General features: G+C 54.3%; 1 protein-coding gene across 1 annotated transcript; it reads right to left on the bottom strand.

The window, feature by feature from the left end:
• Window positions 1–850: 850 nt before the first annotated feature.
• Window positions 851–20,615, bottom strand: SLC6A7 (solute carrier family 6 member 7). Its single transcript, XM_039835936.1, has 16 exons — window positions 20,565–20,615; window positions 18,916–19,125; window positions 17,113–17,181; window positions 14,051–14,234; window positions 12,304–12,435; window positions 11,914–12,148; window positions 10,045–10,183; window positions 8,545–8,679; window positions 7,521–7,624; window positions 7,275–7,399; window positions 6,489–6,601; window positions 6,020–6,151; window positions 5,443–5,542; window positions 5,148–5,248; window positions 4,407–4,574; window positions 851–1,896 (listed from the first exon to the last, which is right to left on the bottom strand). Exons 1-16 carry the CDS (start codon window positions 20,613–20,615, stop codon window positions 1,687–1,689), a joined length of 2,208 nt encoding a protein of 735 aa, XP_039691870.1. The 3' UTR covers window positions 851–1,686.
• Between the last annotated feature and the right edge of the window lie 1,815 nt (window positions 20,616–22,430).

The raw sequence follows: 22,430 nt of genomic DNA, 5'->3' as shown, positions 1-22,430 counted from the left end.
TCCTCACCTGCAGGGAAGGCTGGGGAACAGCCGGAGAGGGGAAGGGGGATGCTTGGGGCCCAGTTTGTCCCCAGCTCTGCCTGCCTTGGCTGGGTAACCTTCCCCTCACTGGGCCTCGGTGCGTCCATATGTGTAACGGGGAACTAAGAGGTCTTTAAGGGCCTTCCTTCCTTCTCTTCGTCATCCTTCCTCAGCCCCAGCCACCCATCATTGCCATAGAGAAACTGCAGAGCCAAGTGTCAGAAACCAGGAGATCCGACAGGAGGCAGCGGAGGCTCATCTGTCCAACGGGAGCTGGAAAGCCCTGTGCTACCCACCTCGTGGGTCTCAGCAGTAAGGAGACAGGGGAAGGAAGATGACCTCATTGTTGTTTATTAACGGTAAACCAACAGAACACACAGATGGGTGGGTGAGACGCCAGGAGAGAGATGGGGTGCAGAGCCCGGCACAGTTGCACGAGGGCACCCTGCCCCACTGGAGAACGCCATGTGCAGGAGAGCCGCTCAGACATTTCACACCCCACCCTGCTCTCTCAGGGAAGAAGGGACCCCAGCGCAGCCCCTCCTGGGCCTGGGGATTGACGATAACTAGGCTTCCGGTCACAGGCCTGCAGCTGCCCTCCGCTCTCTGCCCCCACCCTCATATTCGGGCGCAGGGCCGCTCATCCTGGAGCTGAGTGGGCAGCATTAAGACCGGACGGCCTTATGTGTGGACCATCTCCGAGATTCCTAGTTGCATTCTCGGAAGTGCAGGGTCCCCTCTCTGTCTCCATCCCCATCCACTCCCCCCAGCTCAGGCCACCAGCCCCCCTTGCCTGTGTCTCTTCCATTGCCCCTACTTAATTTTGTCTCCACTTTGCACACTGAGAACGGCATTCTATCTAAAGCACAACCAGATCATGCAAATCCCTTGCCCATCTCACAGCCCTGGCTCCGCCTCCCCATCATTCTTCATTCCCACCTGCACCCGGTCCTAACTTGCGAATACCTGCTCCTATGCCTTTGAACTTTGTCCCAGGCAGTGCACCTCCTCTTGGCCCCAGGGGAAGAGGAGGGGGCTACATTCTGTCCTCCACACCTTGGCTGTGTCAGCCCCTCTCCCAGAGACCGTCCCCCCATCTTGCCCTCTTCCCTGCATTCTGCCCTCTTCCCCTCATCCTCTCTCCAAACGCGCTCACCCTCCAAGGCCCTCAGGTCCTGCTTCCTTCAGGGCACCTGGCCTGTGCACATGAGCCCACAGGGATCTTTCCCCCACCTGACTCACTAACCCTCCGTGCCTGGGGCTCGTGAGCCCAGCTGGAGATTCTGGCTGTGTTGAAGGGTGTGGAACAGGCTCTCTGAGAAAAAGGAGGGGGTCTGGGCCTTGAACAGGGATGAGAGGGTGGTGCCAGCTGCCACATGACAAAGTGAGCTGGCTGGTCAGGAGGCCTGGGGTCCAGTCCCCTCTGCCACCAGACCTCTGGCAAGTCTTCCTCCTTGGCCTCAGTTTATCCATCTGCCAAGTGAGGGCTGAGCTGGATCATTCTCAGCTTTGCGTGTGTGTCCGTGTGTGTGTAGGGGGTAGATAAAGGTTTCAGGAGAGGCAGAGGCCGCAAAAAGGGACTTGCATTGGATACCAGCAACCTCCCACAGCCTCAGCCCTCCCAGAGCCCCTGGGGCAGGGCCTCCTGTCCGCCTGTCTCCTGCCTCACATCACAGACTCCTCCTCCTCTGCCATCTCTCGGTCCACCTCAACGGCCGTGTTCTCAAAGCTGGTGAGGCCTCCGTACTTGCGCATGTGCACCATCAGCGGCTTGGGCGACTGGCTCCCGGCCAGTGTGGCCACATACACGCCCGTCCGGTTCTCCTCCAGCGACGGGCCCCAGTCCATGGCCGGCCGGCTGGCCTGCTGGAGCCTCTGTGGAAGAGCAAAGACCGTGAGAAGAGCCAGCGCTCATGGAATGCTTCCTGGGGCCGGGCACCCACAAAGACTTTCCCACATCACCTAGGTCAGTCCTTGTGACACCCTGGGGGCTGGGGCACTGTTACTTCCCCAAGGGAGTGAGTCACGTGCCTGGATGAGACTCTTGCTCTGCCATGCACAGGCCTTTGAGCACAGAATTTAAGCTCTGCTTTGTCATCTGTAACTCAGGACTCGTGATGCTCTCATAGGATTATTATGCAGGGTGCTGGGAACAGGTTTAGGCCGTGGTGGCTGTGGTTATGATTACATGGCAGCCAATCCAGGACCCCACTCCGGGCCCCTTTCTTTAAATGCTGTGTCCTAAGGAGCTGGCAGCTTTGGGGAAGCAGCTGTGGACGGGAGAACTAAGGCGGGGATTGCCGCTGACCTTCGAGGGTCTGACAGTCGGCCTGGTTCTGACTCCGATGTCTGACCTTTCCCTCTCTGAGCCCGTTTCCATGCGAGGAGGGAGCTGACTAAGATGATGACTAAGCCTGGACATTCTAGGGCTCCTTCTTCCTCAAACCACATTCCCAAAGCCCTCTGCCCTGCCAGGGAGAAGGGCCCCAGATCCTTCTCGGAGGAAAGATAACCAACATTAAGTGGAGACCACGGGGTGCAGATTCAAGGGAGAGTACGTGAGCAACGCCCTTAGCCCAGGGCTTAGCATGGCCCCCCAGCCCAAAGCACGGTGAGACTTGTTAAAATCTACTAAGAGTACGTCATCCCACTGCTCAGAAACCTGCCAGTGACTTGTCATCTGACTTGGAATGAAATCCGAAGTGCTCGCCACGGCCTCCATGTCCCGGTCTCTGTCTGGCTCTGACCTCAGCTCCTGCCGCTCTCCCTCCACCCACTCGGGTCCGGTCGTGCCGACCTCCTTGCTGCCCTCAAACACGCCAGCCCTTCCTGCCTCAGGGCCTTTGCACTAACTGTCCTTCTGCCTGGAATGCTCTCCCCTTAGATTTCTGTACTGATCACCTCGTCAACGTGGTCAGGTCCCTGTTGGTGCAGGAAGCCCTGGCCTCTGAAGTCGGCACTCTGGAGCCGGTCAGTGACTCCTGACTCCTCTGCGGGGCTCCCTACCCGCACAACAACATGCCCCTGCCCCCGCCCCCACCCCGCCGGGCTGGGGCAGCTGGGGCAGCAGGGTGGGCGGGAGGCAGAGCAAGGCTTGGGAAACATAAGCTTCCAGGAGGCCGGAGCCCTCCACACGCCTCCTCCTTCCTTCGCAGACACCCTGGCTCTCAAGCCAGGAGCCGAGTTTCCTGTAGAAGCACAAGTGGGGTTCTTGAGGTTCAGAGAAGGCACGGGTTTTGCCCAAGTCACACAGCAGTGGGAAACAGAGCAGCAGCTGGACTCTAGGACCCCCTACGGTCTGGCTGGTGTGGCCACAACACACTATTGCAGGGAAGAACTCTGAGCCTCTCTCCAGGCGGAGACATGAAGGTGGCGTGAGGGACAGCTCGGGGAGTGGGGTTAGCACTGTGCAGGCTGAAGAGAGGGATGGAAGGGGGCCGAAGCCTTGATTTGCAGCCAGTTTCAGTGGTATAAATATTCCCACCAATGCCAAATTCAAGCGATCAATAGTTTATCAACTGGGTCACAACATTCCTGAATATTTAACAATAAGCTCTCATGAGGCAGTACCAGCTGGCTCCAGCGCACTGCCGATGGGATGTGGGGTGGGGTCCCCAGGGTCTCTCTGGGGCCCAGCTGGCTCACTCAGCTCTGCCCACTATGACAGCCTCTTGCCACCAGAGGACTCCACGCCCACAGCCTCAGGAGTGGAGGACTCAGTGTACAGGGAAGAGCAGGATCACACAGCGTCACAGCATGTCCACGGACCCACGAAGGGTCACTGCTCCCCTCTTCCGAGGCTTGCAGATCCCCGTGCCAAAGACCTTGTGGTCTCTGCTTTCTGGGTCTCTCCGCAAAGACCTGACCATGGGCAGGGCTCCCACCATCATCCATTTCTAGGTCACCCATGGACCACAGCAGGGCTCCTGGGCACAGAAGGGTGACAGCCCACCCTCTGGGGTAGGTCACTGTTGCCTTCTGACCCTGAGTTCCACAGGGAAGCTCCGGGCTGGAAAGCAGAGTTCAAGTCCTGACCCCTCTGCCTGACTCACTGTGGGACCTTGGGCAAGTCCCTGTCCTCTCTCCAGTACAAACAGGCATTGACTGACACTGATGGTCTTTGGATTGAGCCCCTCCGGATGCCCTGTGTGGCGTGAGGGGCCATAGGGCCAGACTCTAGCCCTCCGAACCCGCCACAACCTAAGCAGTTCTGAAATGATTCACGACTCAGGCTATTGGTTAGAAAAACTGCTCTTTAGGTTAAAAGAAGTTTGCAAGGCCCTGGATAAGGTGTTGGCGTGGGTGCTTTCTTTTCTAGCAGGTGGGCCCAGAGCTGGACCCCAGGTCGGGAAAGCTTAGGGTAGGCAGAGGTGCAGCCAACTCACCTCCCAGAGCGAGCCCTCTTCTCGAAGCACAGCCACCAGCATGCCGGCGGGGATCAGGAGGCAGGACAGCAGGCCCATCAGGATGCCCAGCAACTCCGCCCAGGCTGGGAAGCGGTAGCTGCCGTACTCTGAGGGCTGGTACTTGACGATGCTATACACCAGCAGGGCCTGCAGGTAAGGGGCTCCCAGCATCATAGTGGGCCTGGGTTGGCCCAGGGCTTGGGATAGCCCAGGTCCGAGCTACCTTAAGGCCTGAGATAACCTAGCCCAGAGACACCTGAGATAGCCTCATCCTAAGTGGCACCAGAATCTGAGCTGGTCCATCTTTGTTTTGGAACTTTGGCAAACCTGAGTTAGTCCTGCTTTAAGCTCACCCAATGCCCAGGCCTCAGACAGCCCAGCTCCGAAGCACCCTAATTCTTGAGATGGCCTATCCCTGACCTGCTCCAACCCCAAGGCTGAGAAAGGAAAGCCGCAAGGCTCCAGCGCTAAGGCCCAGAGGCCTGAGAAAGCCCCGTTCATTTTGCCAAACAAAACTCAGGACTAGGCCAAACACAGCTACAAAAGCTGGAAGCATCAAGGGGAAGGGGAGTAGACCAGGATCCAGGTGGCCGCCCCGCCCCTCAGCCCCGACAGAGGTCCACTCTGGGCCAGGGCAGCTCTGCCAGACTGAATGCCCAGGGGGGCCCTGCTCTCAGTCCTGGGCCCCCAGCCAGCAACCCTCCCTCCCGCCCCGGTTACCAGGAGTGTGGCCGGGGACAGGAACAGCCAGCAGGCTCTGAAGTAGAGGCCCGGCTTGAAGCCCAGCATCATGTGGATGTCCCGGCAGAACCTCTGGATGCCTGAACAGGGGAGGGGAGGAGGATGGCCCCACCCACAGACCCCGCAAGTGCTAGCAGCCCCTCCTTAACCCCAATGGCCCCCTCCGGAAACCCTGGCCCTTAGGACTAGGGACCCAGTTGCAGAGGGGCCCCAGGGTAGACTCTCATCTCCCACTGTGGGGAGCCTCAACTCCACCTCCCTTGGCCCCTCTCACCATATACCCGGGTGACAGCAAGGCATGTAGTTATCACCACCACCATTAGCCCGAAGCTGGCGCTGTAGTCATCTAGAAGGACCAGCCAGTACATGCCCCCCTGGAAAACAAATCACAGCTTTGGGGTCTCCTCGCCAAGGCCTGGCTCCCTGCTGCAGCTCCTTCTCCAGGCAGGAAGCAGCCAGGCCAGCAGGGAGAGCAAGCTGATGACAGTACCACTGTCTATCTGCCAAGCCCTTTATACACATCATCTTATTTGAGTCTCAAAACGACTGTAGATGGAGATCCTCATGTTATCGATGAGAAAACAGGCTCAGGGAGGAGAAACCACTTGTCCTGAGCTCGCTCATCAAGTGCAGAAGCAAGTCTTGAAGCGAGTTTTGGAGTCTTTCGGACTCCAAAGCTGGGACTCTGGATCATAGGCCAAGCTTCCCCTTGGGAGAGAGGGTCTCGGGTGGGCTAGGTTCCTTCCAAAGAGGAAGAAGTGGCTTGGGGAGTGTCCAGCCTGGCTGCAGACACTGCTACAGGTGTCTCCCCAGCCTTGCCCGCTGGTTGCCTGCCCCGCAAAGCCACTCACGTCAGTGGTGAGGACCAACCCCATCAGGTACATGGCCACGCAGATGAGCCCAGAGAACACGGCCTTCTTGGGTCGCAGGTAGTATGGGAACTCATCTGTCACAGCTGTCACAATGGTCTCCAGAAAGGCAAACTACAGGAAGCGGGGAGGAGGGTCAGAGTTCTGCCCGCATCACGCACAGACACACAGACACACACAGACTCACACAGACACAGACCTACACACAGACACACACAGACACACAGACACAGAATCTACACACAGACACACACACAGACTCTGTCATTGCACACAGACCCACACAGACACACACAGACACACAGACACATGACTCCACACACAGACACAGACACACACACAGAAATGCACATATCACACTCAGAGACATTGCACATAGACACACACAGATACATAGTCACACATCTCACACACACACCATGAGATGCCCACGGGCACAGACGAGGCTCACCTGGCTGTCCAAGCCCAGAGTCAGCAGCATGAAGAAGAAGAGGAAGGACCAGAAGGGTGACAGAGGCAGCATGGTCATGGCCTGCGGGTAGACAACAAAGGCCAGGCCTGGGCCTGGGCCAAGGGCACACAGGGTCAGCAGCCTGGGGCGCATGGCTGACCCCCGCAAACATATTCAAACACACACGGTCGCTTACACCCACTTGGGCCAACCCAGAGATGTACACTAACTGAACGCTTCTGATTCTTACTCCTAGGACACGTGCCAGCACATCGTCAGTGTTAAATAAACATATGTTGATAAAATAAACGAAGTAATAATAAGTACATGAATAAACATGAGGCCCAAATATAACGCCTCATTTGAATACATTTGTGTACTTAACCATTTGCACAAACAATCCTACTAACACACATACCGAAACACATCCATTGGCACAAGACACCAACTCACATCACTCGCACCCTCAATTCACTTGTTCACAGTCATCCCAACACAGGAGAGGACTCATCTGGACAAGCAAGGCGAGTTACTAAGATGTGACAAAACATAAGACAAACTTATACAGAAATTCGTTTCTCTCCAGGCATTGGTTAACACACACTCATTGGCACACGGACGCCCAGAGACCAGCTAAGACACGTTCGTTCGCGCATGCATGCATGCACGTGCACACACACTCGACATCCCATCCACAACCTTGCTGGTCCACAGAGAGGCTCACTTGCCCAGGCCCAGCTGTGCCAACACATACCCTCACCCACCAGGGCCCGGCAGCCTGCCTACCCGCTTTGGCGACTTGGTCCACAGGCACACCCAGCTCCTGAGACATGTAGCCCAGAACAGAGAAGATGGCGAAGCCTGCCAGGATGCTGGTGACGGCGTTGCCCAGAGTGACGATGAAGGTGTCTCTGCCGGGAGAAGTCCAGGTGCAGGCCAGGTGAGCCGGCCCGGCCTCACCCCCTGAGGCCCTCCCTGGCCAGCCCCTCTCCTCTCCACTCAAGCCCCCAGGGTCCAGGAGGCTGCACTGACCGATAGATGTTCTGGTGAAATGTGTTGTAGGAGGCAAAGGTGAGGAGACCCCCGAAGCCCACACCCAGGGAGTAGAAGATCTGAAGGGCAGCTTCGATCCACACCTGTGGCGGGAAGGATGCAGAGGGAGGGCAGAGAGAAGGGGCTGGCGCACCATGGTTTTCGAGGGCCAAGGACAGAGGAGGACAGAGGTGGCATAAGAGCCAGTCAGCAGGTCCAGGGACGGCCTGGGGAGAGGGCCTGGCTGACCAGTGACGTGGGCCTGGAGCAAACCCAGCTGCAACATTCACACTGTGGGACCTCGGCAAATCTCTTCCCCTCTCTGGGCCTCAGTTTCCCCATCCAAGATCTAGAAGGTAGTCTCTAAACTTGGTCTAGTTCTGAAGGAAACAGTGCCTTGTGTACATGTTTTAGTAAATTCATGTGGACGATGAGCCCCTGTACTTCCTCTCTGGCGTCGAGGAGACCTGAATTTGGATCCTAGCTCTACCACTTTCTAGCTATATAGCCTGGGCGAGCCAAATCACCACTCTGGGCCTCAGGCCCCTCATCCGTAACGAGGGGATGGGAATAGGGGGGTGGTAAGTATTCAGTGACTACATATATGCAAATTGCTAGAGCAGGGTCAGCCGTAGTCATCCATTAACAAATAAGAAATATTACCTATCGGTACCATTATTACTATTATTATCACTCATGCCCTCCTTGGGGTGTAAAGTCAGACAGATCGGGTGTAGAATCCCAGCTCTGCCACTCTGTAGCCATGTGACCTTAAGTTGACCACTAACTCTTTGGGACCTCAGTTTTTTCATCTGTAAAATGGGAGAATCATGTCTACTTCATAGGACTATCAAGAATAATAAATGAAAAAAACAGTGCCAAGCACAGTGCCTGGTACTGGGGGGGGTCACCACGTGGGAGGCAGATCCCTACCCGCTGCCTCCTCTTTCCCCAGGGAACTTTCTTTCTACTTCCCAGCTCAGGCCTGACCTCTCCCTCCAGACCCCGGGCCCAAAGGCCTCACCTTGGAAGACAACAGGTGGTGGAACTGGGGGGTGAGATAGAACTGGATTCCCTTCCAGGCTCCTGGGAGGGTGACTCCTCGGACCAGCAGCATGAGCAGGATGAGGTAGGGGAACGTGGCTGTGAAATACACCACCTGAGAGACGATAAGCGGGAAGAGAAGGCGGCAGTAACTTTCTCCACCCTTGACTTCTTCCAGAAACGCCCACCTTACTACTTCACCTCCACAACTTTTGGGTAGCCCAAGTCAGATACAGCCATCACCCGCGAGGCTTCTCCTTCCTCCTCTCCCTCCACATACTGATCCCACGAGCACAAGTCCTGTCGCTGCTTCCCAAGGCTGTCCCAACTCCATCTCCTCTCTCCATCTCCGCTGCAGCCTGGTCCAGGCTACCAGCCACTTCCTTCGGCGAACCCACTCCACGTGGTCCTCGGCCATCATGATCATCAGACATTGGAAGTTACCAAATATCTCTCTGCCCTGTCTCTGCCCGTTCCCTAACCTCCAGCCACCCCTTCAGCATTAAGTCTCAGGCTCCTTACTGCCCTGGCTTGCACCATGATTGTCTCTCCTCTTTTTTGAAATGGTTCCTACCCTGGATTTCTAGTCTTTCTTTTAATGATTCTGTTCCAGGTGGCCAGCACTTCTGAGCACTTTGCAAAGGGACAAATTCTAATATATAAATGATTGAGTAAACCATTCAGGTTTCCAAGTCCTTCCAAAAACAACTTTATGGCCTTCCTACCCTTCATAACCTAAAGGAGATGCCTGTGGCTTTGTCTGCCCAGCATCTCATTGACCTTCTTCAGATTCCAGTCTCCTGACCTTGCCTGGCTGGGGCTGATTCCATTCCCAGCTCCACGGGTTGGCAGGTGACCCAGGCCTAGCCAAGCAGAGCACTCCACCCTCCTGGCCACAGTGACTGGTTCAGGGATAAGTGCGCAACCTAGCTTACCCAGCGAGACTCAATTCTAAGATTCTGCAAACTGGGGAAAGTGAGAACCCTTCACTTAGCATGTAAGGTGTAGCCTAGAGCTGCTGAGGCAACTGCATAAAGAATGAAGCCTGAGAGGGAAGCCAGTCTGGAGGGAAGCATCACTGAGAGGCTTTGAGAACCACACTCTTGCTAACATTATTGAACCCCTAGAACCAGCCATGCCTGAAGCACACCCTCTCGACTTTCCAATTGAGTATGACAACTAGATTCTGGTCACTTGCATGTCAAAGAGTCCTGACTCATATAGTCACCCTTCAAGCATTCAAGAAACACTTGCTGAGCTTCTTCAAAAAGTGCCAAGCACTGAGTAAGGATCCCGACTTGAATAAGAGGTCTGCCCTTAGCAAGTTTCTAGGCTAGTAAACTAACCTAGCCACTATCCATCCACACCTCCACATCTTTCTTCAGTCACCCCTGCCCTACCAACTCCACGTCCTCTCCCTTCCCCTCTTCCCAGTTGAAGTCTATTCATCCTCTCAAGCTCAGTTCACGCCCTGCCTCACCTTGCCCGAGGACTTCACACCTTTGAGGATACAGAGGAACACGATGACCCAGGCGAGCAGCAAGCAGAGGCAGAGGTTCCAGCGGATCTCCCCGGGACTGCCAATGCCCCGGCTGCCTTGGATGTGGAGGACGTAGCGGCTGTGAGAGACAAAGGTCTGAGTGTACTCCAGTCATGCTGCCATGCCCCACTGACATGGAGGAAAGCCATGGCCAGCCTGCAAGGTGATCCTGGCTAGTCTCTCCATTTGATTCCTCTCCAACCTTTGCCCAGCTCTGCACCCAGGAGGCTGGCCTCTACAGACCCATCACCTACGCTGCCTTCCTCCTCAGTTTCCAGTTGGGTTTGGCTAGTTGGATGTGGTAGCAGGAGACTGCAGGATTGGAGGAATGAGGGGTCGGGGCATTTGCAAACACACACGCACGCATACGCATGCAAACATGCATGTATACACACACACCATCAGAAGGCCTGGCTGTGACTGCCTTTTTCCACAGCACAGCTCTCATTGGGCAGCCTTTCCTCTGAGGCTCTAAATCTCCCTGGTTCCAGTACCACCAGTCCCTCCGCTTGCCTCCTTGGCTCAGGGGTGTTATGACCGAATCTCTTGCTAGTTCCTGGTGCCTCACCTCTCCGTGTGGATTCCCTCACCTCTGTAAAGTCCCTCCACTAAACTCACTTTGGCGAAGACTTGTGAGAGTACCATCTGCTTCCTGCCTGCTCCCCAAACGATGCAGTAGACCGTGGTGTTTCCATGGAGACCCCTGGCAGCTGCTGGACCCCATGTCATGTTCTTTGGCTTTAAGCTGCAGACCCAAGCCCATCCCTTCCCACTGGTCAGACATACTCTTCTGCAGGTGCACACACTTTGGATGGACTTTAAATGGACAAACGAATGAACTGTGTAGTAAATGCAGGTTGGAGACCAAAATATTTCAAGACGTAGGGCCCATTTGGAGGAAAATTTCTAAGGGGAGCCCTTTGCAGGTGAAGAGTTGGGGGTATCTGATCTGTGTCCTCTGGTCAGTCTATGTCCCCTACTTAAGGACCAGCCTACTCTGGAATGTTCCAGTACAGGATCAGGAATCAGGAGTACTTGGTTCCAGTACTGTCTCTCCCATCAACTACTGAACAAGCCTCTGGGCCTTGTCTTCCCAGATATAAAGTTGGGCTTTGGGACAGGCTGATGAAGACATCCTAACACTCAACACTCATGGGCTCGCAGTGTGCCCACCACTGTGACAAGGGTTTTACCTGAATTACCTTATGTAATTCTTACAATAACCCCTTACTCTACTATAGTCTTATCTCTCCTATTAGACTAACCAGAGATGGTCCTTACTACATACAGTCCTGGCCTATGCTAAGTGCTTTACCTACTGATACAGTCGGTGCTCAATAAATATTAATTCAAAGAGTGAATGAATGAATGAATGAATGAATAACATCCTATGAAGTAAGGGCTATTATCATTTCTTTTTATAGTGGAGGAAACTGAGGCTCTAAAATTTTCCTATGACTGTTATCAGCAGCATCATCATTATTATCATCAGCTAGTATTTATTGAGCATGTACTATCCACCAGGCTGGATAGCGCAGTTTATATGTCTTCTTTCCTTTAATCCTCATGACAACCCTCTGAAATACTATTATCATACCCACTTTGAACATAAAGCATCAGAAGCCAAATAAATTGTTCAAGGTCACACAGCTGATCAGGTGAAGAGCTGGGATTAGAACCCAGAGTCTACCTAATCCTAGCACCTTCGAGGTGCCTGCTGGGTCCCTTAGGGTCACAGGCTTCTTCCTGTCCCCTGCCCCTCCAGTGGCGTGGGCCCCCCCCAGACAGCCGCCGCCCAGGCCGCCTGACCTCCAGTACTCCTCACTGGGGCTGACGGTGCTGGTGAGGTTGAGGGGCAGGGCCCCATTGCCGTCCTTGGAGCCTCTGTGCTCAAGGCAGAGGTCCGTGTTCCACCAGTTGCCACAGTGCTCCCAGGGCAGGTCGCTGGTGAGGGAGGCGAAGAGGTAGAAGAGGACGTAGGCGATGATCATGTTGTAGTAGATGGCCACCAGGCCCACGATGAGCAGCATGGCCGCGCCAGCACCTGGCGTGGGGGACAGGGGCTGCCCTTAGGCCACGCCCTCCTGTGGCCCAGGCTGTGTGGCCTCTGGGAAGCCATCCCTTTCTGGGCTTCACTTTCCTCTCTGCCTGGAGGTTGGGGAGTAGGGGACGACCACCCCCAGACCACTGGGGCCTCACCTTTGAAGAGGGGGCTGATTTTCCAGACGGCCAGGGGTCCTAGGCTGGAAAACTGGCCCAGAGAGAGCTCAAGGAAGAAGAGGGGGATGCCGCAGATGGCCAGCATGAGGAAATAGGGCACGAGGAAGGCACCTGAGAGGGAGAGGAAGGGCGAGTACGGTCTCAGGTGGGTTAGCTGCCCCTAAAGCCCAGCTCCGGCCCTGCCCCTCCCCTGGCCAGCAGACACCTCCTGCAGTCTGATGGGGCACTTCACGGTGGGTCGAGACTGTCTTCGTTTATACCATCCGTCACTGAGGGCCAAGGGGCAGGTGGAGATTCACTCACCTCTGTAGTCCCAGTGCCCAGACCAGGGCTGGGCTCAGAGCAGCCTGAGTGAATGAATGAATAAATGAGTGAGTGAATGAGTGAATTCCCTGCTGAAGAAAGTGCAAACTCCTCAGTGTAGAACCCTCCAATTTACCTGCCTGTCCCCTCCCCGCCACACCACCTCAGATGCTTGTGGCTGTCACCTGTGGTCTCGTGTGCCCAGCATTTCTCCCCCTTTTCTTTACATATTGGCAGCCAGCTCCTTTAAAGAACTGTCCACCGCCATATGGCTCCGAAGGGGCTGTAGGTCATATCAGCCAAATCCTGCCCGCCCTCTCGTGGGCACATATCCTGAGCCAGGCCAGTTAGAAACCCTTCCTGATTTCTATATGGATTCATTCAGAGAGAGCAGATCTGAGGATGAAGTCATTCCAGAGTCGTCTCTGGCCACCCCTAACCCCAAATGCAAAGAGGAAGCCTGTCTCAGGAAAAAATGAGGTCAGCCCATGGACAAAAAAGAACTGGGGGTGGAGGTGGGGGGTGAGAGAGAACTATGGGCATTATGAAGTTCTCGGAGTTTCAGGGGCCAGCTCCAGTCCCACACTTCCTAGTTGTTTCAATTCATCTGGTCCTTGCTTCATCTAGTTTCACTTAGATTTCTGTCGTCCTGCCATATGTGCTTCTTTAGTGAGTTTGGTAGAGATGGGAGGAGACACAGAGGGCTGCATCTGCAGAGGATGATCCTGGGCTGGAATGCTGGGTTGGCCACCGTGTAACCTTGGGCTAGGAACCTGGCCTCTCCAAGCCCCAGCTGCCTTATGACAATGGTGCCCACTCAGGAGGGCTGCCATGAGACTTAAATGAGACAGGCATGGAGAGCACCAAGCCTGGGGCTGGCAGATGGTGAGTGTTCAACCCCAGCTATTGTTAATGAGACTTAGAATAGTTACTTGATGGAGAAGCAAGCACAACAGAGTTTGTTTAAGATGGAAGAGACTCTGTGTTTGCAGTCAGACTAGAAGGAATCAGAAGAGGAGGACAGATTAAAGATTCACAAACAGGAATGATTGATGGAGTAAGGCTCTGGAGGAGGTGGGGGGGCGGTGATGGGGAGAATATTGAGAGCACAGTGATCACGGAGAGGCAGATACAGCTCTTTATCGTGAAGCAGAGGCACTCCTCTGCCCATCACACAGAGCTCAGGAAGCACCAAGGCTCAGGGAGAGAAGCGTGCGGGTATCCATGCCGAGGATGAGGGAGAGAGAGAGGGACAAGGCAGGTGAGCTCCCTCCTCCCAGGTCCAGGTTGCTATAAATCACTTTCAATTAATTCCTGCCAAGGTCACATAGGAGAAGGTGGCTGAAGCCACTTCAAACCTCAGTCCACCCTGAGCCTTGGCCCATCACCTTGTCACCCATCAGGCAAAACCTCAGGCCCATACCTCCTCCGTTGGTGTAGGCTCGGTAGGGGAAACGCCAGACATTCCCCAGGCCCACGCAGTAGCCAATGCAGGACAGCAGAAAGTCCAGCTTGCCTGTCCAATTGCCCCGGTCTGCAGCAAAGTCCACGTCCAGGTCTATATCACCTTGGTCACTGGGAGTCATCAGCAGGTCTGGGGTGATGGGCTGCCAGTAAGAGAGACCAAAGGTGAGGCTGGGTCAGAACTAGAACTCTCAAACAAGGATATGGATTTGAATGGGGCTGGAGGAAACACACTTGTTCAGACGATCGACTTCTCTCATCTGGGCCGATGGGGCCCATATGCAGGAGCTCCTCGGGGTTTTAGGTGACTGCCAACTCATGATACCAGCAGGATGGCTCAGGCACTAAAAAAGCCACCTCAATCTTAGTTTGGCTAACACAGAGGTAGAATCAAGGGATGGTCCTATTTCGATGATGACAATGACGATGATAATGATAATGATCTTAACAACAGTTACCATGCGTGGAGCACGTACTAGTGCTCACCACACTAAACATTTTACTCACATGATCTGACTTCATTCTCAGAACAACCCTATGAGCTAAGTACGTCTAACCTCCATTTTAATTACGGGGAAAACTGAGGGTCCAAGAGGAATCCTGACATACCCAAGGTTTTCACAAGGCTGGCTAGTGAGAGAACTAGGCCTCGAGCCCAGGGTTTCCTGATGCTGAAGACCATGTCTTTAATCATCAATGCTGAAGTTTCGATACTCCGTTCTGGCACCAAATTTTAAGAAAGACACCGACAGTTTGGAGTGTGTCCAAAGGGCAGGTGGCCAGACTGGAGGTTGTTCAGGAAAAGTGGTTACATGAGGACAAGAGGAAGGAGCTAGGGACCCTTAGCATAGAAAGGAGAGGACTTGGAAGGACCTTGGGCTCTGCCGAAGGAAGGAGTAGATTTATATTCAAGGGGGCCTACAGAGGACTGTGAATTTTAGGCCATGAACAGGAAGAAGCTGCTTAAGTGCTGATCTGTCTCAGAGAGTCGTAATCTTCCTGTCACTGGAGGAGAGACGCATGCATGGATGGGAATGGAGGCCAGCTGTTCCACTGGGCGCTCTCCCTTCGGGTGGATAAAGACTCTCCTCCAACTGTTTGTCATCTTGGTCCTGAGGGATGTAAGTTAGCATATCCATAAGCTGCCTGGACTTAGGGGCTTGAAGGGGCCCCAAAGATATCAGGCAGACTACCTAAAACTCAGAGAGCAGTTCCCAGAAGTGAGGCAGGAAAGGGTCAGGAAAAAGGGGGAGCCACATCTTTCCTGCTTGCTTCTGAAAGTCTCACCCTATGACAGAGAAGGACGGAATTGTAAAGAAGGCTGATTATCAACTAACGCCCTTGGTTTTCAGGGAGGAGAAAGGACCCTGAGCGTCCCGCTAATAAATGGTTGTGGGGAAACAGTGATTCCACTGGACTGGGAGTCAGGAGACCACGATTTGAGTCCCAGGTCTTGTCAATTCACTGTACAACTTTTGGAAAGAGTCTTCTGAGCCTCACTTCTCCATCTGGACACTGAGGAGATTGGCGAGATCAGTGTTTACAAAAACACATCCTTTGGGATATTTATAGGTGTTCAGCGGAACAAGGGATTCTTGATTCAAAGAAGTTTGGGAAAAGCTGGGTTAGCACAAAGTGAAAAAGGTTTCTTCCTACAGGACTTGTCAGATACTTTAATGGACCAGCATGTACTATGACTATCCAAATAGGAACTGGACCAGACAGTATTCTCCAATATTGTTTAAGAAAAGTGTTTCAAGGAGCTGGCCTGCTAGGATATACTTGGGGAAATGCAGGTCTAGACCATTTCTAATAGTTTTCTGGCTCTGATGGTCTATAAGAAGAGATTCACCAAAGAGACTTCCCTGGGACACTTGCAGTGGTCAAGGATCAGATCGGATTTGAGCACAGGGACTCAGGAAATATCTACTGCCCAGGTTTGTGTTCTCCCCTAAAATTGACCTTCCTGGCACTAGCCCAAGTAGGTGTCCACACACAAATCAGGTGGTGGCAGAGAAGGCTTTGCTGGGGATTTGTCATATGAGCATTGCTGGGATGAAGATGGTGAGAGGAGACTACAAGTGTCACAGGACCAAAGGTGTCTGTCTGCGGTGACAAGGTCGGTGCCATGGGCTCAGGTGGCAGAAATGGGGTAACAGTGTTGGATGACTCTCAGTGATACTGACGGCCATGGGGGCGATCCTGCCTAAGGCTGGCTATTGGGCAGAGGGGCAGTGGTGACAGGGCAGCCTGGCATGATTATTGTGACAGTGACAATAATGAAGGGCATAAAAAGCTGCTTCTCAAGTAACTGAGCTCCCAGAGCTGAAACGAACATGTGCCTGGCAGTTTTTGAGCTATGATCTCAGACATGCTGGGGCAAGGGTCGCGGCAACCCCCAGACCTATCTGAAACCCACTCCTGCTCCCTGAGGCCCTTTCTTCCATGGCTTCTTCTCCAGCCGAGTGAGCATGAGCCCTCCGGAACCACTCCCTCTCAGGTGAGCTCCAGGAGGGAGAGGGTAGAAGCCAGTTGACACTGGTATTGGGTGGTGAGGCAGGCCTGTCACCTTGTGACCTCCCTCCCTGTCCCATCCAGTCCAGGAGGGGCCAGTAATGAGGTTCCTCTGATCCCTTCTGAGAAGCCGCTGCCCTTTCTATGTTCACAGAGCAGTCCAGGCTCTCTGTTTCCATGGTGACAAGAGTTCTAAGAGCAGGATGCTGCCAGCTCTCTGTCCCCCTCCTCCCCCAATCAGAGGGAAGCCTGCTCCTGCTCCAGGGGCAGGGGATCAGGTTCTCCAAATCTGAGCCAATCAGAAGCCTACCTGGAGCCCCAACCCCACCATGGGGTGAATCCCAGGACGTTGGCACAGAGAGGATGGAACTAGTCAGGAGACAGAGGAAAGCAACCAAATCAATGGGACAAGGCTGGAAGCTCAATGAGTCACTTCACAGTTCTGCCTGGGTGAGAGGCTCCCACCCGATACCCCTACTCCCCACCCAGGATCACACAGGAACATACCTGAGTTTGGCAGACCTGCGTCCCCTCTTTTAGGGACCAGTAGATGTAAGTCGCCAGCAGCACCAGGGGCTGAGAGAGATAGGACTGCTGGAGCCAAGGCCCTCATACCTTCTCCAGGATGAGAGAGACAGTAGGGATCTAGAGTCAGCCTTCATCATCATGCAGATGAGGAAACTAAGTTTCAGGGAAGGGACAGGATGAGCCCAAGGTCAAACGGCAAGTTAAGGGCAGAGCAAGACCAGGACTCAGACCCTTGGCTCTCAGCCCAGTGCTCATCTCTGAGCAACTCTGCTCCGTTGCTGATATCTGGCATTTCCTGCCTCCCTACCACCTTCCCCTTCAGGTCAAGGGAGAGGAGGACCCTGAGGCCAGGCAGCTCCACCCCTGCCCTTTTGGACTTTGGTGCTCAGCCCACCTTCAGGGAAGCAGTAAGCTGCACCCGTCTGTGCTTCGGTTTCCTTGTTGATAAAGTAGAGATAATAAGACTTAGCCCCCAGAATTTTAGGGGGTTACATGAGATATGACTTCACAAAACATGGCTATATTTACATACTGCATGGCCCTCTGGCGGTGAGGGGCAGGGGCTCTTGTGGGGAGCGAGAAGAAAGGGGAGAGAGGAGAATGGAAAAGCACTGGGCAGGACTCAAGACCCAAGAGACCCACAAATGGCCCCGAGAAGTCACTCAATTCAGGAATAAAAAGGAACCTCTTATCACAGAGAGCTTGAATGAATGATGGGGTGGGGCGGGAGTGGGCAACGGCACCCGCCCCCGTGAGATGTTCTCTCACATCTATGAGCCCTGTGAGTTCCCTGCACACACCCCACCCTGACCCACACCCCCACCTCAACCCAGGACAGTGGGGCCTGCTTTGGTTGTCTGACACTGGGGATGAACCGGCAATGGTCCAGGTGAGAGAATGGACTTGCCCAAAGCCACAGGGTAAGTGGCATCTGCAGAAACAGTACCCTAGAATTCTGACTCCTTTGCTGGGAGTGGTACTTTTAAGCCAAAAGCCAGAAAACTTGCCCTAATACTCTACTTCCCCCAACCACACACGCATTGACTGGGAAGTCCGACCCCACAAGACAAGGTGGGGAGGGGCTGAGGTTTGGGCCCAGGGCCCCAGCAACACATAGATTTGGCTGCCTCTCTCATGCCAGCTCCCACCCCCATATCCCTCGGCTCTCCAAATTCCGCCCTTCTTGGCTTTGGCTCCCTTTGCCCTGCTGAGGGCCTGCCTGGGTCTGAGCTGCCAGGAGGAGGAAGGGAGTGGGGGAGGAAATAAGCGGGGGGGCCCACGGGCAGGAACATGAGCAGGAAAGATCGTGTCCCTGGTGCTCTCAAAGGCTGCTTCAGTGTGCAGTGCACGGATGAGGACCCGACCGAGGCCCCCACCCACCTACTCTGAAACGAGCCCAGCTAAAGTCTGGTGCTCAGTTATTCTGACACCCCCACCCCCAGGAAGCCCCTGGGGAAAGTGGGTGGGGGACTGCTGAGGGGCCGCCGCCTAGCCCCAGCCACCCCTACCTTGCACCTCCTGGGGCTGCAGACACCTGTTCACAGGACGTAGCCCAATGAACCCAGCCCCCAACGCACTACATCTCGACCCCCAGAGAGGTGTGGGGTGGTGTGGGGTGACACAGACCGCGACCCTGCACCTCCCTGCAATCCAGTTCAGCTCGGCCAGCCCCAGAGCTCTCAGTTGGGTCCAGATGCCCTCCTCAACCCTCCCGGGCCTGGATGGAGGAGGGCCTCTGCACCCCTCCCTCAAATGCTCCCCCAGCCTGCCCTCGTGCCCTACCTTGCGGAGTTGAGCTCCCTGGAGCTTCTTCATCTTGGAGGGCCGGTTGCTGGGGCTTCCGGCTTGGCTTCCTTTCAGCGCAGAGAGCAAGCGACTGAGCAGGAGATGTGCCGCGACCAGCGCCGCGCCTTTGCCCCGGTGGCTCCGGCGCACGGGCTGGGGGATGCACGGGCTGGGGGATGCGCGGGCGCAGGCGCTGCCGTCTGTCGGCTGCGGGTGTGGAGCGCGAGCCGGGCTCTGCGAACGCCTTCCTCTCCCTGCGCAGGGCCAGAGATTGGGGAGGGGTGCAAGGCTGCGCCCGCGTAGACACCTAGACAGACAGCTGACTGACAGACAGCTAAGGGGGTGGGGGGTGGTATGCGCGCCCCTGCGCGCTGAGCTGCGATTGGAGAGGCCAAGCGTATAAGGAGGTGGGGTCCGCAACCCAAACCCTTGGAGGTCTGGAGGCTTCAGTCAGTCTCCTGCGTGACCTTGGCCAAGTAACCTGCCCTCTCTGGGCCTCCCTCTCCCCAGCTGGGCAATGAAGGAGGCAGGGCATGCACGTGGACACTAACAGCTGGTTGTAGGTTCCAGCATCCCAGTGCCTCCTCTTCTCGGCTGTGTGACTTGCCCACTTTGCTTAAGCTCCGAGCACTGCCACCTCTTCATCTGGAAAACGGGATAAGTATCATTTATAAGAATGCGAGGATTCAGGGAGATAGTGCATACAAAATACTTAGCCCGGGACTGGGCACATAGTAAGGGCTCAGTTAACATTTATTGACTGACTGTGAGTTGTCCACTCCCGCTTACAAAAGACCAGCCATTAGTCAGATATTTATCCAATCATCCAATCCAATATTTATTAGGCACCTAAAGTGTGCCAAATCTGGACGAGGTCTTATTTTCTCAACAGTGATCTCGAGAGGCAGATGGTATTATCCCTATTTTACGGGTGAGGAAACCGAAGCACAGAGAGGTTAAGATACTCGCTGAAGGTCACAGAGGTGGTGAATGACACCTGTGACAGAGTCAGGTCTCATAGACCTTCTGGGCTAGCGGTGGTTCTGAATAATCCTCTTCTCCTTGGGATGAAAGTGAAACAGGGATGTTTGAGCAAGAAGAAGGGACAGACAGGACAAGTGCCACCGTGTTGTTGTGATGGTTTATGACTTAGAGTAAGAACACCTGGGTTCTTGTCCACCAGCGGTATGACCTTGGGAATGTTATGATTGCATATCTGCAAAACGGGCCATCGACCAGCCCTCGCGAGCCTGGCTGACTTTTCAGAGTGCTGTGAGGGTCCGGTGAGCCTGTGGCCAGGATGGGAAATATTAGCTAGAGTGATTATATGCATTGGTTTGTGGGACTGAACCAGTACCTGCCAGTGGACCTGGCACATGCACTACAAAATACATTACGAATTGCGCCCCTTTCACTCTTGAAAGTGTACCAGCTCACACTATTCCATAGGGTCACCATCAGCCAACACGGGGAGGTCTTTGGAGAGAGTAAGAATAGGTGCTGCCATTCCCATCGCTGGAGCCTGGAAAGAGGTGGGAAGGGTTTAAATCAAAGCACGGGCTTGGGTAAAAGACCTGGCCAATCCCTGGTCCACCTTGCCTCCCCAGGTCCCACCCAGCTGTTTGTTCCTTGAAGCCTCGCCTCACAGGGCAGGCCAGGGCCTCTCCAGACACAGGAGGAAGGAGCCCTTTGGCCATGAAGGTGAAGGGAAGGAGCATTCATTGAGCTCTCCTGTGTACATTAGACGAACTCATATCCAATACTTAATTTTTAATTCTTTCCAGGTTTGTGCATCCCTATTTGGCATCTGAGGAAACTGTGTCAGAGCACCAAATCTTGGGTTTTGGAGGGCCATGGGCCATGCCTGGGGAGAGGCAAAAGCCAGGGGCTCCTAAATCCAAGGAGGCCCAGGCAGGATGCACCCCCACTCTCCTCCAGGGCCTTTGTCACATCTCTCACAGGACAGGAGGCAGTTTTGCTGAACCATCCCCCTCCCATCATGCTGGAGTTTCATTAGACCCTATGGAAGGCACAGAGAACCACAGGAACAGTGATTAGAGGCAAGACATTGGCTCAGGAGCCCTGAAGACTGGCCTCTTTATGGCCCCTTCCCAGCAGCACCTGCTCCCCCCAAATCTAACCCTGGGAGGAGCCAGACCTGAGGGAGGGGGAAAGAACAGGGCTGGGACTGTAGCCTTCCTCAAGCAAACACATCATGGGGTGACCACTGAATATCAGTAACATTCACTAGGGCTGCGAGTGCAAATGGGTCTAGGCCCACACCTTTCAAATGGAGAAACTGAGGCCGGAAGAGGTAGGACTTCGCAAAATCACTCTGTGGAGTAGAGGCAGGGTCAGGCCTGGAACTAGGAGTCTGACCCCACCCAGGCTTTGCCCTCACATCATACCTTTCTGCCATCTTCTCCCCATCACCACAGCCTTTGTTGGAAAAGTCTGTACTTTATAAAACAAACAAAACCCTAACATTAGAAGACATCATTTACCCATGAGGCTCCAGTTTTACGATCATACAACTGACCACGAGTTCAGCTACCAGGCGCGTTAGACAATTGCTACCACCGTCCCCTCTCCCCCATCCCCGAGGAAGTCTGGGTGCTACTTGTCAAAATTACTACTTAAGAATCTAAACCCGTGAATACTTAATCTATCTCCCTTTCCCTCTTCCCTCCTCTCTCTCTCTCTCTCTTTCCTGGTCTCACATCAAAAGCGAAATGGAGCTGTGTGCTAATTTAAGGAAAGTGTTAGATGAAAATGTACTTCCTTTTATTACATAGGGAGATATTTTTAAATGTATATAAATAAACATTTTTAATTTGCTTTAATGTTCAGACTTTATCACTGTAGAGCATGTGTTTTGTTACACCGGTGAGTGGCGACTGTGAAAAATGAGGCTCCAGACTGCTAGTCCATCTGGCATGATTCAGAGAAAGTGGTTCCGGAGCAGCCATGTTGGGACAGGATCCCCCTCCTAAGCCGCCCTGTCCTGGGCCCGCTGTGCTCCCAGGCTTTGCATCTCATCTACCCCAGAGCCAGGCTGGTTTCCTTTTTTCCTTGGAGGTCCACACTCTTCTGTCACCAGGACTTCCCAAACTCACTTGACCAGGGCCATTTCTTTTGGTAAATTAGCTCCCCAGTTGTTCAGATGGGTAAACAAGGCCTAGACAGGGGAAGCAGTCAACCCAGGGTCTCTCAGCAAATGTGTTCGAACATACATTGTGGAAACTATATTCACTCGCGGCCAGCTACCCTTCCACCAACCCTCTTCCTCTGCTCCTGGAACCCTGGGTTCTTCCCTTGGTACCACCTGGTTCCCACGCCTGAGATGTCCACTAGCCGCAGTGAAGCCACAGCAGCTCCCAGGCCACCAGCGGGAGGAGAGAGGAATTGCCTGAGGCTCTTCAGGGGCTCGTGTGCGGAAGGGATCCACCTCTGCCTTGTTGTCATGTGCCCCAGGAGCAAAGGGCAGGCAGGCAGGCAGGCCCTGCACACTT

This window comes from Pteropus medius, unplaced genomic scaffold, assembly GCF_902729225.1.
Source record: "Pteropus medius unplaced genomic scaffold, Ma_sr-lr_union100, whole genome shotgun sequence".
Taxonomy (NCBI): domain Eukaryota; kingdom Metazoa; phylum Chordata; class Mammalia; order Chiroptera; family Pteropodidae; genus Pteropus; species Pteropus medius.
The sequence above is the reverse complement of the archived record's forward strand: the minus strand, read 5'-3'. Positions and strand labels throughout refer to the sequence as shown.

Excerpts from the sequence above, each read along its gene's own strand:
- SLC6A7 (XM_039835936.1), bottom strand. The coding sequence starts at position 20,615 with ATGGCCAAAGGGCTCCTTCCTCCTGTGTCTGGAGAGGCCCTGGCCTGC. Across the intron at positions 7,400-7,520 it reads TTTCACCAGAACATCTATCG|AGACACCTTCATCGTCACTC; the intron begins GTCAGTGCAGCC and ends TTCTCCCGGCAG. Across the intron at positions 6,152-6,488 it reads CTCTGGGCTTGGACAGCCAG|TTTGCCTTTCTGGAGACCAT; the intron begins GTGAGCCTCGTC and ends CGCTTCCTGTAG.